This window comes from Nycticebus coucang, chromosome 22 (genome assembly GCF_027406575.1).
Source record: "Nycticebus coucang isolate mNycCou1 chromosome 22, mNycCou1.pri, whole genome shotgun sequence".
NCBI lineage: Eukaryota > Metazoa > Chordata > Mammalia > Primates > Lorisidae > Nycticebus > Nycticebus coucang.
The window spans coordinates 56,918,598-56,935,810 of NC_069801.1; the positions used below are offsets into that span (position 1 = coordinate 56,918,598).

The 17,213-nt window shown below is 45.7% G+C and overlaps 1 protein-coding gene across 2 annotated transcripts in view; it reads right to left on the reverse strand.

Moving 5' to 3' along the window:
- Positions 1 to 5,956: 5,956 nt before the first annotated feature.
- Positions 5,957 to 17,213, reverse strand: part of LOC128574827 (cytochrome P450 2J2) — a 90,556-nt gene continuing 79,299 nt past the window's right edge. For both annotated transcript variants that reach the window (XM_053575760.1, XM_053575758.1), the window contains exons 7-9: positions 14,577 to 14,764; positions 11,669 to 11,807; positions 5,957 to 8,039 (exon numbers count right to left, since the gene is read on the reverse strand). In XM_053575760.1, coding sequence (XP_053431735.1) covers positions 7,804 to 8,039; positions 11,669 to 11,807; positions 14,577 to 14,764 — 563 coding nt within the window. In that variant the 3' untranslated portion in view covers positions 5,957 to 7,803. The remainder of the gene's footprint in view (positions 8,040 to 11,668; positions 11,808 to 14,576; positions 14,765 to 17,213) is intronic.

Genomic DNA, 17,213 nt, shown 5'->3' on the forward strand with positions numbered 1-17,213 from the left:
CACATCCACTGCTGAGCCCCTCTTTCGACTGTCTCATTTCAACTCTAGAATTTCTATTTGCTTGTTTTCATAATTTTTATCTCATTGTGATATTCAGTGAAAAAAATCACTGTCGTACTTTAATTCTTGAGACGTGCTTTCTTTAGGTTCTTTGAAGATTCTTATTTAAAGCTTTTGTCTAGTAATTCCAATGTCTGGGATCCTAGTGACTGCTTCTTATCGTATGTTTTCTGCTCTTCATGGTCCGTAATCTTTGTTGAAAAACTGGCATTTTAAATGATCTGTGGAAACTGGAAATGTGTGTTATTGCTTCTTGTTCAGGGACTTACTCAGACTCATTATGTAAACCATCCATTCCTCTTCATGGGCAGCCACTGGGTTCTCTGCCCTGTGGGCATCGGATTCATCTAATTTTGGACTGAAGTTTTCTTAAATGTCTTGGACTGGTTAATCTCTCAGCCTTTCCCAGGGGGCTTTGTGCGTATGTTAGGCTATACCTTCAACACACTGGTGTGTGGTTTATAGCTGTTAGACTGAGCTTCCTTCAAGGTCAGCCAGAGGTGGGACCCTCGGCCTTCCCAGGCCTTGTCCTGGGCACGCACACAGCCCTGACATGTGCATGGCCTTCCAGACTCCTAGGAGTGTGCTAGAGCTTTTGAAAGCCCAATGGACACATTTTCTCCATTTTGCTTTTAATCCTCTTGTTAGCACCAACTGGTATTGCCACCTTGGGTCACTTGTCATTACTTGTTTTTTATTCAACAGGCATCCGATGGGGGTGGTTCCCACAGAATGAGCTTTGAGTCAGGTCCAATAAAGACAAGTCCTGAGAATGGGGCTTTTCAGAGAACTGCCAGAGTGGTCAAATGATGATAGTTTTCTGAAGATAGAGCTTTTGGGGTGCTCCAAACTCATCTGCTCCCTCCAGTGGTGGCTTGGGGGTTGGTATTCACAGCTACCATCTTGTCAGACTGTTACTTTTTAAGGTTACTTCAGGGCTGGGGAGGGAAGGACAGGAACAGGCTACGTTAAAACGGAGCTCTTTGCTCTTCCGAGAGTCAGCGTTTCTTTAAACAAACGCTCAGAGTGTTGCAAGACTTTGGTTAATTTCCAGAGTTGTGGGCAGGTGGATTTGGACTATCTTTGTGAGTGTCCTCAGTGCTTTTATGAAAAAGTAGATTTGGGGAGCTCCTTATTTAATAATTTCTGTAGTTCTTTCCACATGTTGGATTTTTGACGTAGAAGTGACCTAAGTGACCATTCTTTAAAGCCCAGATTTTTTTTGAATGTGAAATAGAGGGCTTATTGCATTGCCGCAGAAAATCCACGGCCCGCTCAGCATGACGCCGCCTGGGCACTGCTCCCCCCGGCCCCACTGTCAGGCACTGAATTCATGTGAACAACCCAACTCTGAGAGGCTCAGCATAGCTGGGAGATGACATGGAAATAGGACAGTAGGACATTCAAACTTTTTAATTAAATTTTCAGGGGATAGAGGAAGGAACAACTAAGACCATCAAAGAAACTGTCAAGAGTTGACATTTAACCTGGCTTTACAGGATGAGTAGGGATCTGCCAGGTTGATTAGCTTATATAAAGACATGAAGATGATAAAGGCCCATCCAGGAAATTAATAGTTGAGTACTTTGGTAGGAGAAGTACTAACAGATGTAATAGAAGAAGTTAGCAGTTCCAGATCACAAAAATGATCACCTGCCCAGCTGAGGAGCAGGTTCCCGGCTGCAGTGCGGGCTCCACAGTCCAGCTCCAGAGGGCGCTGTTCGCCCAACTACATGTGAACGGCATCGCCCAGCTAAAGAATTTGTAATTATCTCTAGTCAGTGGGAAACAGAATAGCTTGTCAGTGAACCTGATAAGGAAAATATCAAGTTGCCTCAGGAAGAAAAGTATAGAAATAAGTTCTCCAATGGCATAATAGCATAACTGGAGGCTTTGTCTGAAATAATAATGCCAGCATTTATTACATGCAGTAAACTACATAGGTGCATAATTTATCATACACCCAGCTCACGATATTACTTGGTTATATTCATCTGTAGTTCTCCCAACAGCTACCATGCAGGTGTACCAGACAACTTCTGGTATGTTTTGCTGTAGTAACAATCCCCCCAAAACTTAGTGGACAACAACAAAATCAGCTTGTTTTTTACATCATATGTCCATCTTGAATAAGCCATGACTCTTGCTGTCCTTGTCACACTAGCCACAGGCTGACAGAGCCTTATCTGGGACATTGTGGGTTTCATGGCACAGAAAAAAGAAATGTGTAGAATGACTAGCTGGCCCTTCAGCACTCAGAAGGAACTCGTGGAACTTGGGCTCTCCGTTCATTGACCAAAGCCAGTGACAGGTTCATAGGGAGGAGTGCCCCACGGTAAGGTGTTCCTGAGAGGGGAAGTGCACTTTGTCACTGATCACGTATCCACCAGGTTATCTATCTATACCAACAGGTGTTATTAGGAAATGAACTCAGGAAAGTAAAGTCACCTGTTTAATTCATGAGCAAAAGGAAATACATGTTAAAACTGGGAATTGAATTCAGGCCATCTTAGCTACAAAGCTCGGACATCTAGCCCAGCTGACTCCCTGTGCCGCCCCCAGGCCTTTGACGCAGGGTTGTGTGCGTCAGAGCCCTGTCATATCTTTGGGCCTCAGAAGTATCTGGGCAAAGCGAAGCCTCTGTTCTGTTCTGGTTGTCAGAGACAGCCTCAGTGATTCAGCGCCAGCCCCTGAAAGTGAACCTTTGCATTTGACCCCTTCTGGCTTAAATGTCTTACCTATTTCAAAAGAAGAAGAAAAAGTTCTTAGCTTTCCAGAGCAGAACAAATAGCTCATGGTGAATGCACAAAAAAACAGTATGACCCAGAAAATACAAAATATTCCGGGCAGCAGGCTGTCCTTGAGAAATAAGCATGGGGAAGTGGGAGAAGCGGCCGCATTCCAGGAAGCCAGCTGGGGGCCGGGCCTGAGGACAAGCCTGTGGGCCTGCCCTGTGTTTCCGGAAGGATCATAATAGAAGTTCAAATCAGGACTGCAAAGTAGGTCATTGGCGTGAAATGAGAAGGACAGAGGGGAAGTTGCAGAAGTCTGGTTCTGGCAACGGGTCCAATCTAGCACCAGCCCGTAATGATTCTAACAGTTTTGTTGTCCATTATCTCACTGTTTATGGAGCCCAGCCAAGTTCCAGACACTGTCACCGATACTGTGGACACAAAACTGAACAAGACAGATACCACTCTTGCCTTCAGGGAGCATAGCAGTTCATCATTGCCATGTAAAAATGCACTAAAAAACTTAGTGCCTTAACACAATAACTTGAAAATCTCATATTGGAAATTGAGGCAGGCTCATGTGGACAGGTCCTGGCTCAGCGAGCTCCCTCGGACATGTGATATTCCTAGATCCGCCTTTCGGATGTCCTTATGCACAATGCTGGTGGTTGGTGAGCTGTCAGCTGGGGCAATGTGACAGCAAGGACTGAGCCACAGTTTCTCATCATTGGCAGAGTGACGTGAGTTTGTCTAAATGTTGGTAACAGTTCCACAGGAGCAAGCAGAAGCTCATGAAGTCTCTTGGGCCCTAGGCTCAAAAAAGCAGCCCAGAGTGAAAGGGCTGGAAACAGATTCTATGAGGAGGGGAGCTCAGGAATGGAGCAATCGTCCCACGTGGCAGAAATCATTTCCAAGGGGTGGTTTTTCCACTGGTCGAGACACCACTAGCAATATGTGTACAGTGAGGGAAGCGATGCAGTCTCACCAATCTCGCTAAGTCTGTTTAGAGACAACCCTTGATATCTGCTCCAATCCTCACCCTCCACCCTGGTGTCTGATCCCTCTGGCCTGCTGTCAGCAGGAGTTCCCCACCAACCCTGGTGGTTTCTCTTAGAATTGTTCATCCACTCATTCCCCCATCCTTCTCTTTGGCTATGAATCTCCAACTTGTCCTTACTGTCTTTGGAATTGAGCCTGGTTCGGCATTGAAGTCTCTTTCACCCTGTTGCAATAGTGTCTGAATAAAACTTATTTTTACTGGAATATTTTGACTTCCTACTTTTCAGCTCGGGTTTTCTTTGACAGGAGGGTCCTCCCTAACCATCTCCCCTGAAGAGGGGGAGAGACTTGGTTTCCCCTCACCAGACTTGAAGCCCCTAGGGATTGAGCTGTGCTTTGTAGACTCTCTGCCGTCGCATGGAAGCCTGGAACGCATGTGGGCAAGACTGGGCGAGGCCCACACCCGTGGCTGTGGAGGGAGGGCTTTCTCCAGGAGGACAATTGGTCATGGTGTGACTAGGTGCATGGCTGCATGTGGACCCCTCGTGAAGCCAGCTTGGGGCCACAGTAGATGCCAAAAAGAGGACTGCCTGGAGGGACAGGGCAAAATGGTGCAAAATGGCCAGAATCGGAGCGGAACTGGCAGATGCCCAGGCATGGGAGAGGGGTGTTCAATGAAGGGTGCTGCACAGGGACAGAGCTAGGGAGTCGGATGGTGGGAGGCAGAGGTGGGGTGGTTGTAAAGCACACAAGGTCAAGAATCACGGCTTGGGGAGCACATGACACAGAGGGAAAAGGCGGTCAGACCCCTGCCCACCCTCCCTGGGTGGGGACGAGTGCTCCATCAGCCATCCTGTGGAGTTCTATAAATTGTACACGTACCAGGCTGCAAACTGTATTGACTGAAATGACTCTCCTTAGGAAAAAGGTGAGGATAGGAATATTTGTTACGTCAGAGTAACCTGGAAACAAAGGATCCTGCCTAAAATTTTACTCAGAGGCAGAAAAGTAGTCCACAGAGGGTGTTGGGGTGGGGATGAGAATGGCCACCTTTGCCCTGCGTCCACCCTGTTGAATCTCATTGCTGTGAATCTGTTACACAGACAGGATTCTGTGTTTTCTGATTTTGATTTCTGCTCTCTGTTGATTTCTGAAACAACATTTTTGTTTCAGAGGAAGAAAATGGGGACTTTACAGGTTCAAATGTCTTGCTCACAAAGTCACAGTAAGGGGTTGAGCAGTGAAAAATCCAGATGACCCTCAGCTCTGACCACTAACCCCTCCTTCCCTTTGGTGGCTGAGCAAAAGGCCGGCTCAGCAGGCTGGAGGGAGCTCAAGGGGAGAACAGCTTGACACCGGGGGATCTGGGGTTTCCAGCTCTAACCAACCCTGGGTGTTGTCCTTGACACAGATCACCTGGCCAGCCCCTCCCTGTCTGCAGCAATGTGGGGCAGTGTGAGGGTCCTTTCCTGGGCCTCTCCCTGGTGCCTGCAGTCATGCTGTGCCCAACCTGAGCACACTGGCCTGAGAGCTCAGTATACGGTGAGTGTCCTGCTCCTCCGTGCCATAAGTCACTTGATCTGCTACCCGAATTTATATGTATCCTGCAGCCTGCATGTGTCTGGGCCTCTTTATAGGAGAGTTGTGAAGAGGAGAGTCACAACCTAGATGGCCATTGGGTAAAATCCCCACCTTGTCCACGAAGCCCCAGATGATGCTATGGTGATTGCACAGTGTGTGTCGGGCACTGGCACAAAAGAAGTGGGTAAGGGGCTCTAGAGCTTTCAAAATAGAGGAATAAGAGAGCGATAGCAGTGTGTGTAACAGAATCTTCAGGTCATGCTTGGATAGGAAAAGGGCTCATATTTTACAGCCTCTCCAACAAGCTTCGAGAAAAACAAAAAATGAGACCTTTTCCATGGCCAATAAATTAAATTACAGTCTTCTATTCCCCAAGGTTTCTGGTTAATGGTGTTCACGCCTACTTGGCCCTGGGTCCACTGCATCCCTGAGGTCAGGATGAGTCACAGGGGTTTAACAGGTGTGTATCTGCCCATCTAGGAGCATGGAAAACGCAGAGCAGAGCAGGAATGGAATCTAGAGGTGACTCATGAAATCCCTTCATTTCACAGATCAAGGAACTGAGACACAATGAGTTTTGCCCAATTTCTATTTGAGTCTCTTATTTGGATGATATGATCAGAGAAAACAAAAAGGAAGACGGGGTCTTAGAAGTTTGGGAAGTTCAAGTTCAAGGCCTTATTTGGTTTTACTCTCAGACTATCACTTGACATGTTTTCTAGACATGCAACTTTCTAGTGAGTTACAAAAAGTGCACACTGGGGCTCTCCCTGCCATTCTCTCCTTTACGGGGCAAGAAGGACCAAAGCTCCTCCCTCACATTAACAAGCTTTCTTCCAGACACTTTCTTTTTCTTGGCTCTCCCTGGCAGCTTAGGCTGGCTCCAGCCAACACCCTCCCCCATGATTTTCTCTGTTTCCCATTCTAAGGTGTCAACTGCATTGATTTTTCTCTGAATCTCAAAACACAGGAAGGATAAGCACCATGGCTTCCTGGTGGGCTGTGTATTAGGCTTATAAATTCCTTAAGTGTAATCACCTTGCTATAGTTCAGGTGTTTCTCCTTTCCAAAGCTTATTTTGAATCTTGGGCCCAGGTGTTGCAGTGTTGGGAGGTGGAGCCTCATGAAAGGTCAGGGGGGCGGAGCCCTCAGGAATGGATTAATCTCTTTACCACAGCACTGGGTTAGTTATGGAGAGAGCAGGCTGTTATAAAGTGGTCTGGGTACATCGCGCTTTCTTTATTTTACATGTGCTTGCTTGCCCTTCTGCTTTTCTACCATCTTACAACACAGTACAAAAGCCCACGCCAGAAACTGCCACCCTGCCCTTGGACTTCCCAGGCTCCAGAACCATGACAAAATAAACTACATGTCTCAGGAATTCCATTATAGCAACACCAAACAGACTAATACACCACTTTAAGGGAACAAAGGAGATATTTTGATAAGGTTTAGCACCTTTCTCCCTCAGTTTTTGTTTGTTTTCTGAATGGGCATTGTGGTCAGTACTCCCTGGACTGTGTTACCTGGCATTCGCTTTTATGAACATTGTCTTCCCTCAGAAACTACGCCCAGAGCCGTTGAGCAGGTATGTGGCATTTCTGACTTCCAGCTATGAAATACTCTATCAGGGCCCAGCAAAAGCTTGCAATTTTCTTACGATAAAAAGATCATACCTACCACCTAGGTACAATGAGAATAGATGCCCAATGGTATCTATCTATTGATAGATGCCCAAGGCAAAGAGATAATCTTAAAAATGCAAACTATTGCCGTTTGTCTCCCAAACCTTTTCCACAGGTTGGTTAATTGGGGTCACACTCTATTTTGCCTTGGGTCCAAGGCCAAGGTAGTGTTTGCTCATGTAAACCATAGAAATTGCTTCAGCCACGCTTACTTTCCCTTGTCTGTAAATAGGGAATAAGAGCTGCCCTGATAACTTTTCAGAGAACCATTCTGGGGCAGGAACAAAATAAGGAAGCACAGTGCTAAGAAATGAGATAGCTTTTAAGGCTGACCTCTGACCCTGGTCCCAGGGCCCATGTTTAATCTTATTGACTATTTTGCACCATTTTGCCTTGAGCTATCTCAAAGGGTACAGGCAAATACACGTCTAACAAAGGAGGCAGGAAGGAGGCACATCACATACGCAACACCTATGCTGTGCTTTCTGGCTTCCAAGTTACTTAGCATCATCTGTTTACTTTGATTCTTGCAAGAACTTTTTGTTAGGAAAGGAATCATTATCTTCTTTTCATTTCCTGGATGAAAAGGTAAATTGTGTAGCACGTAAGTGATTTTTCCAAGGTTAATTTAAAGGAGACAGCAAAGCTGGGACTTGGATCTAGTTTCCTCTGTGTCTAATTTCTCTGCTCTTTCCTCAGGGTCATTATCATTTTGGCCCCTCATATCTATGCCATCACCAGTGGCTTCAGAACACAGTCCGGTTCTTCTCCCTTTCTCCTCTCCTTTCCTTTCCTAATGAGGTCACCCCCCGAGGAACAGCGCAGAGGCGGTGTTTGACTGGGGAGATGGTGATGCCCATTCTGAACTCGAGGCTCAGCTTCTCGTTGTCTGGGGACTTGAAGGTAAATTTTTGCATAAGGGAAGTGAAGAAAATAAACAGCTCAGTCCTGGCCAGCTGTTCTCCAAGGCAAGACCGCTTTCCTGAAAGACAAAATCAAAAGATAAGTTATCCTCCCGGGTGGCCTTGGTGCCCAGCAGGGACAGGGACCCTCACCCACAGCCTGTAAGACCTGAGCAGAGCAACCACTTGGCTTCACCCAAGCTCAGAGTCAGATGCCTGCAGGGCTCAGGCAGGTGAGGTTCTGGGGTGATGCTGTAGGTGGGGACCGCAGAACTGAAAGGCTGGGGCTGACCTAGAAAGTGGGGGTTTAGCCTTAAGGGCTTTAAAGACTCATTCAACAAACAACAGGGAGAAAAGCAGGCAACAGAACAATAACAAAACCCGTGTTAGTGTTTTCACAAAAGGAGACTGTGCAGAATATAACAAGTAACCGTCCCAGCAGGGATTCTGAGTGCCCGGCATCTTTCCCCGAGCCACGGTCTCCTCCTCAGGTGCCGAGACCCCAGGGGCGCGGCCCGGCCCTCTACACGGGAGCCACTTGGCCTCCCTCCTTGCCTGGTCCTCACACACACTCGTCCTGCCCCCCAACAAGCCACTGCTTCCAAAGTGGGGCCCGAGGCTGCGTCCTGCTCTCCACAGCTCACAGTTGGCACTGCCCTGGTCACGTCCACAACTGTTACGTGTGTCTGGAGTCAGAAGGACAGAGCTGTAACTCAATCTGCCCACTTTCTAGTCATGTCTTGGGGAAAATTAAGTAACCTCTCTAGGTATTAGTGAAAATGTATGTGTTTAAGATGAGAACTTTATTTTATATATTGTGTAGGCTACACGCTGAATCCAAGTGGGTCAAATAATTTAATAATTTATACAGCTAACCAAAGTATTTAAAATGCCACCTGGGTAACAGTAAACATTCTAGTTGTATAATAGCTTATCATTAAATCGATGTGGTTAATGCTCAAAAAAAGAAAAACACAATTTAAAGAATGACCTTTGTGTAGGCTCGCTGGCTCACACCTGTGATCCCCACAGTTTGGGAAATTGAGGTGGGAGGATTGTTTAGATGGGGAATTCACAACCAGCTTGAACAATATAGTGAAACCCCATCTCTACACAAGATAGAGCAGGCATGGCGGTGCAGGCCTGCAGTCCCCGCTGCTCAGGAGGCTGAAGCAGGACATCCCTGGAGCCCAGGAGTTTGAGGTGCTGTGAGCTAAGATCCTGCTACTCATCCAGCCTGGGTGACAAAGTGAAAGAACCCCTGTGTCTAAAAGGAAATAAAAAATAAAGTATGGCCTTTAAATGAAACGTTTGTGTGGCAGTGTTATTAAAACGGCTTTCTGCACATTACAGTTCTTCACTCTGGTTCTTTCCATAATGTGCCTTTTATTTGGAAATAATTTCAAATATACAAAAACTTGCAAAAATAATACACGTAACTGTTTCTCTTGAGTTATTTGAAAGTAAATTGCCTGCATTCCCCATTAGATCTTCAGTATGTATTTTCTACAAACAAGGACACTGCCCAACATAATCAGCAAATAACCAGCCAGGCCAGAAATTAACACTGATGCATCGCCCGCCCCATCTTATCCTCAGACCCTTTCAGGTTTTTCAAGTTGTCCCCGTAATGTCCTTTATTAGGAAGGGTCCAGTGCAATGTTACGTGTTGCTTTGACTGTCACCTCCCTTTAGTCTCTTTCAGTCTGGAATAATTTCTCATCCTCAGACATCTTTCATGGCTCTGGACATTTTAAAGATTATGGCCCAGTTACTTTATTTTTTTCTATTTTTATTTTTACTTTTTTTGTGTGGTTTTGGCTGGGGCCGGGCTTGAACCCACCACCCCCGGTATATGGGGCCAGCACCCTATTCCTTGAGCTGCAGGTGCCGCCCCAGCCCAGTAACTTTGTAAACGTCTCCCCTGCTTCCTCATATTGGCTGGCATGGGGACGCTTTGTATTTTTGGAAGGAAAGTCACTGAGGTGGACTGTGCTGTTCTCATCGTGTCCTACCAGGTGGCACAAAACTTTGATTTGTCCCATTATCACTTGACTGGACCAGTATCTACTATATACCAAGGTCTCCCTTACAAAATTATTCTTTTTTGCTTTGTAATTAATAAATCCTTTGAGAGTATGTTAACAGACCGTTCCTCCTTGAACTTTCATAGTTTGCACTGCTTTCTTGACCATCTCTTTGATTACTGACGGTGGCCAAAGTGAGATTTTTAAAAAATGCCATCATATCTTCTACATTGTCTACTGAGCATTCTACTAAGAGATACGGTTGACCTCTTCCCCATTTATTTATTTACAGTTTTATTTATGTCAGTTTGGATCTAGGAGATTTCCATCTTTATTCCAGTGGTTATAATCTGTTACTCTCGTTACTTGTTTTGATGTTCGAAATAGTCCATATTTCACTATTTGATGCCCATTCAACCTGGCATGTCCTGCCTTTTTTGGCACAACAGTATACTCCATACTTTTTCTTCCCCAGCTCTGGAATCAGCCATTTTTCCAAAAGTCCTGGTTCCCGTTTGTGCCTATGACCTGCAGAGATGAAGGTCTGGGCCCTGGGCATGCTCAAGGCTGTCCAGATGCTGCTGCTCCTGTGTCATCTCTGTGGACAGAGCTGGGATATGTGTCCGTATGTAGTGTGTGTACGCATTCAAATGTGTGTATAAGTACATTGACATCTATTTTTCTGTACTTATAAAAATCTGAGGACATGTCAATTACCTCAGATGCAATCCAACACCCCAGACTTCATTCTATTTTATTTCTTTATGGCTAACTTTCTCTCATTATCCTCAGCATTAACTTACTTCCTCCCTAATGTACATCCACAGGAAAAAGAAAAAAAAAAATCAGCATGAAAAATAGTATAAAGAATAACCTAAAAAATCTATGTAATCCCAAAATCTACCAGAGCTGTCATCATATGGGGTCTAATAATTGAGTTTGCAAACTTGCTACTATGCACTTACATTGAAACACTGTACAGACAGCTCAGTAAGGTTCCACAAGCTTGGTATACAAGTGTCTCGCACCCATGTTTGTGTTGACCTGTGGCAGTGTCTTGCTGAATGGCATTCATTGTTTTTGTGTGCTGCACGATGACAAATCTGATGGTCATTTCAGGAAAAGAGATCCAAAATTGCTCTGAAGGGTGAACTAGGCACTGATGTTTTTGCCCAGCTTCCCAAAGGAAGTACTTTGGAGGTGACCATAGTGACATTCAGCAATAGAGATGTAGCACTTTTTCTAGGACAAGTTCGCAAACTTAATTGTCAGACCTTTTAAGGAACCCCTTTCCTGCCCTTCCCGTTCTCCTTAATACAGATCAGCTCTGTTTCTGTGTGAGGGGCATCCCTTAAAAAGAACTTACTATGATATTCAAAAATTAAAGATGGCAGATGGCCAACCTTTATAAGTGAGAGGTGGTTCAGGGTCTCTGTCCCCAGTGTTCTAGGGACAAGACAAGGGAAACCAGCATCTCCAGTGGAGGCAGGAGATTGCCGGAAAGAAGGACATTCTGAAGCACTTCCCAGCCAGTCCTGGTGCTGCAGCCCACAGGCAGATGGGGGTCCCACCAGTCAGGGCTGTCTGGAGACACTGCAGCTCAGGCAGGGGCTGAGGGGAGAAGAGCAGGGGACGGCTGGAAGAGGCAGTCTGACCCCACATTCCTGTTTATTACAACTCACCTATTGAGAAAGGCAGAAAGGCTTCCCTTTTCTTAAACTGTCCATTCTCCAGAAAATGCTCAGGATTGAACGTGTCTGGTGTAGCCCACTCCGCTGGGTCCCTGTGCAGTGCAGTCAAATTGGTCAAGACCATAGTGCCCTGGAGAAGGTGGCAAGACTCAGTCAAGGCTTGACTCATGCAGCCCCCCACACAGAGGGGCAGTGGGCCCCAGGCTTCTGTGCCAGGGCCTGACCCCAACCCACCCACGTCTCCTGAGCCCACCCCAGGGCCTCCTCTTTGCAGGGACAGCTGACAAATTGAATTGCATGTGCCTGCTGGGAATCTGACCAGGGAAGTTGGCCTACTTTTGACTGCAGAATGTATCTTTCCTACAGGGAAAGGTCAGTGTGGGTCTTGGGAGGGGACAGGTACGCATGGGTGAGAGAACACACGACCACTGGTCAGTCTACATTCTCCTTGTGGTGGTCTCCATGGGCTATCCATGAAGCTGCATATGGGTCCAGGACGCCACTCACCTGCTTCTCCTATTCTCTTCCCTCCAGGGTCTAGAGCAGTGTCCCTGCTGCCCATATTAGGTTCAGTGACAGAATCAGGAAGGCCAATGAGAGGAGCAATGTCCCTACCCATCCAGGGACATACTAAGACACCCAGGATGCCCCAGAGTGAGCCTCTCCCTCACCAGTTTCCATCCAACCCATCAGCCAGACTGGTTGAGTTTTTGTTCAGTTTCCTTTTATTCTGTCACCTCAGTTAAATGCCTCCCCCCACCTCACCCCCACCACTGCCTTAGTCCAGAATGCCACTGTCCTGTAATGGCTTCTCCTCGCTGGACCCCCTGCCAGCCATTCAGTCTGTTCCATGCCCTGAAAGCAGAGCGAGTCTCCAGTATGACTTCCTCATGTCACCCCCACAAGGCTCACGCCTCAGACTCAAGACCCTTCAGCAGCTTCTCATCCCTTGCAGGGTGAAGCCTGGTCCCCTGGCCCCTGTCTGGGCCACTCTGCCCCTCTGCTGGTGCTCCTGTGATGGTGGCTTCTTTCACTTTTCAAACACACTCCTATCAATGCCTTTTTAGATGCTGTTTGCCTCACCAGGAATGTCCTTCATCCTAGTCTGTCACTCAGCTCACTTCTCATCATCCCCAATCCTCCCCTTCTGGAAGCCTTCCCTGCCCTCTCCTGCCTTTCTGCATCTTACAGACCCCAGTGAGGATTTTCTCCCGGACAGTTATCATTGTTTGTAACTACACACTGGCATGATTATTAGGCTCAGAGTTGTCTTCCCAACCTGAGCATCTCAGGTGCCTGATGAATATTTGATGAATTAGCAAAGAATTGTGAGCACTTTCTATACTAAGCCCTGTGTTGAATTCTCTATATACATGATCTCATTTCATCTTGTCAATCCCATGAGTTAGGTTGAATGCACTTTACAGACAAAGAAATTGATCTCTGAGAGGTTAAGTGTCATTTCCAGAACTCCACAGTGTGTGAAGATGGACCTGTGATTGGAACTAGGTCAATTTGGTGTCCAAGCCATGGCTCTAGGCTCTGTAACACATAGTTAATTCAATTTCTAAGTTACTAGGATGGTTGTCAAAGCTGACACCAAAACTCAGTGGTAGAAGAAATGTGCTGAGCTGGGCTAGTTCCCTGGATTTCAGGGAATTGCTAGAGAAATGCAAATAGCACCTAGGAACTTAGCCCTGAGCCTTTATCCACATGAAGGTCACTCAGTGAAGAAGTAAGAAAGGGACAGTGACCCAGCAGTATCCAATGGGCAAGTTCTTGAGTTCTACCTCTGAGATCTTTCCCAGGGAGGGAACACACTTGGAGGGACGTAGACAACCAAGGAAGAGCCCAGAGGAAGCAGGACTGAGAATGTCAGTGTGGAGAAAGGACGCCAGGGGGCGCAGGAGAGCTGTCTGCAGAGGTCCTGAGAGTGGCAGGTGGAGCGAGTCAGAACTCCCTTAGGAGGACAGAGCATGTAAGAGGGATCAGCTGATAACATTGCAGGGCGATGCCTTTACATCAAAGAAAAGCAACTCTGTGGAGGGAGCAGGTTGTAGTATAGGCAATCAGAATAGCTCTGATTCTGGGTCCCCAGCTCTCATCACTATGGACTTGAGAGATGTCATGCAAATTAATTCATCTGAGCATGGACTCCCCAGTCATAAAGCAGAAATAACAGAGTTATCTGAGAACTGAGTAGGAAATTTTGAAAGAGTGAAGACCCTGTGTTAGTTCCACAACACAGAACCACTGCTTGGTGTTTCCTCCTTTCCCTTCCTAATGACTAACACAGCACACACTGGGATTGGCCTCCTTGTAAGATGACAAGTGCCCCATCACGAGGCTGTAAATGAAACCTAGAAATACCTGCAGGAAGTTGTGTTAGAGACACCAGCATTGATGTGATGTTGGCCCAGGTGTTCTCAAATGTCCTCTCACATTCCCACATTCTACAACCTCAGGACTGTGAGGTAGAAAGTTTCTAAGTTCTGGCCGGGTCTCTAGTCCTGTGAAACGCTCTTGAAGGCAAAGGAAAGGCATCTGTGGCAAAATCTGATCTAGAACTGCTCCCTCGTGTGCCCACAGAGAGTCACAATATTTCTTAGCAAAATAAAAATTCTGAGAAGCCTCAAAGCAAAGAAAAGCCAGTCTTTGCCTAAACATATCTGCCCTGGGAAACCTCCCTTCCCCACTCCTGAGAATACCTCTTAATATCTAGTTAAACTCATGTTCCAAAGACCACACATAGAGAAGACAGTAGCATTATATCAGATATAACACAGATTTCTTCCCCTTTACATACTCCTTAGGCGTATGTAACATGTCACGTTCCAAGTTTACGTTTCTACCACCTTAGAGAGGGGTTGAAAATCTGAGGCAGGTAGTGCCTGGTTACCTTGGGCAAATGGTACCCAGCCAAAGTGGTATCAACTGTCACTTCCCTGGGAACATTCACAGGAACGATGTTGCCCATCCTCTGCACCTCATGGATGACAGCGTTGGTGTAGGGCAGGGATTCCCGGGCAGTCACACTTGGCTGCTGCTCCTGGCCAATGACTTGGTCAATCTCAGCGTGTACTTTTTCTGTAAAAGAAGAAGAGGTCCATTGTTTTTTAAAACTTTATACTTCCTCCTAATGAAGTAAGAGTGTCTTCCAAGATCTCACCTGTTCTATTTCAATTCCTGACCAGATTGCAAAGAAACAAAATGGTTCTTCACTCTTCAGAGGCCTTTTTTAGAAAACTGCCAGTTCCATAACTCTCTTTGAGCCTGATTAGCTAAGGAGTGGAATAACCAGGATCAACCTGTTTTTCTAGGTATCTTTTCTAGTCTTTTCAGGCTTCTATAACAAAATACCATGGACTAAGTGACTATAAACATCAGAAATTAATCTCTCCCAGTTATGAAGATTGGATAGTACAAGATGAAGATGCCAGAAGGTTCAGTTCTAGTGAAGACTCACTTTCTAGCATGTAAGTGGCTCTTCTCACTGGGAAATCTTTATAAGGGTAGTAATCTGTAAATGGGGGGTCAATGACCTCTGGAAGGTTCCCACCTTCTAATATCACCACCATGTAAATTTGGGAGAAGAGGCACAAACATTCAGATCACAGCAGAGCTATAGACTCTAGTTTCTTGGAAGATGTATAAGAGTAGGAAGTAAGCCCAGTGGGGTTGCAAACTCTTGCTATTCAACTCTGCTGCCATGAGTTAGTTAAAAATCTTTGAACCTGACAGGATCCGAGCAAGATGGCGGCCGAGTAACAGCTTCCTAGCAACTGGGCACAGTGAGTCTGGGGAGACAAAACTCCAGGCATCTCTGACTGGTGGGCTCTGCCTATAATCATCCCTTTGAGGACACAGGGAGTCAGCAAGAGACTTCTGGACTCCAAGAGGAGGACAAAAGCAGTGGAAAACTGGCAAGTGGTTGCGTGTGTTAGTTTGGTCTAATCCCACCGGCAACTGTAAGTACAGCAGCAGTGAGACTGCAAACTGGAATGTCCTTACCTGTTAGCTGTTTTGATGTTTTTGGACTTGGCACTGAGTTGAACTGCCTTGAGAGCTTGGGCAGGAGTGGGAACTTTGGGCATTGTCTAGGGCCCCAGACTGAGCCACTGAGCTGGACAGAGCTAATAGTGTTCGGCTGTGGGCCACACAGAGCCATTGTGAGAAAACTGCCCCAGCAAGCTCTGCCCTCCCAGGGTCACAAAGCAAGGATCAGGCGGGAGTTAATAATCTAGTGACTGAGCAGCCTAAGGCAGGAACTGAGCCATCTTACAGCCTTAACCCTCAGGGGCAGAGTGAGACCGGTTTTGGCACACTGGGTTTAAGTGGATAGCCACTTCAGCAGTGATCCCAGCGACAAGCGCTTTCCTGGGAAAGCTTCTGTTTAGCCAAGTTTAGAAGTTTAAAGTGCCTTTTAAGAGGGCTGAAGATAGATTTGGGGTCTCCACCTGGGGGGTTTGAGAAATCAGCAGAGGTCTCCAGTCATATCAGCATTGTGATTAACATTTCATACCCCAGAAGATCACCTATTGCCCAGACAATATTCAACATGATATATATACTGCTTTGTTTTTGGTTTTGTTTTTTGCTTTTGTTGTTGTTGTTGTTTTGCTTTTTAATTTCAACCTTTTCCCTATAGATATTTCTTTTCTTTTTTTTATTTCTTTTATTTCTCCATTTTTCTAGTTTAAATACAATTTCCCATTGTTGCCTTTTTCATAATTAGAACTTCATTTTTGCTAGTTTTCTACCCCTATTATTTGGTTCCCCCCCCCAATTTTATTCTGTGAAGTCTTCTGTTTGCTTGTTTTGGTTTGATTTATAGCATTTTTATCTTTCCTCTCTACTTGGTGGAGGTGGGGTACTGATCAGGCTAGCAAAGAGCTGCTGACCTCAAGGGAACCACCCAGCTCGGCACTCCCAGAGAACACAAGCCATCCATTTGCTGTCTGCAGGAAATATACCTGGCTTCAAAAGACAAATTAAAACTCTGAGTCAAGGGTTGGAAGACAATTTTACAGGCAAATGGAATTAGAAGAAAAGAGGAGTTACAATCTTATTTTCAGATACATTTGGATTTAAAGCAACTAAAGTCAAAAAAGACAAAGACAGTCATTTTATATTGGTCAAGGGAAAAACACAACAAGAAGACGTTTCAATTCTAAATATTTATGAACTCAATTTAAATGCTCCCAGATTCTTGAAACAGACCTTACTCAGTTTGAGCAATATAATATCCAATAATACCATAATAACAGGTGACTTTAACAGTCATCTTACAGAGTTGGACTGATCCTCTAAACAGAAATTAAACAAAGATGTAAGAAATTTAAATGAGACCCTAGAATAACTGTGTTTGAAAGACACATATAGAACACTCCATCCCAAAGATAAAGAATATACATCCTTCTCATTACCCCATGGAACATTCTCCAAAATTGATCGTATCCTAGGCCACAAAACAAACCTCAACAGAATTAAAATAATTGAAATTTTACCTTGTATCTTCTCAAACCATAAGGCACTA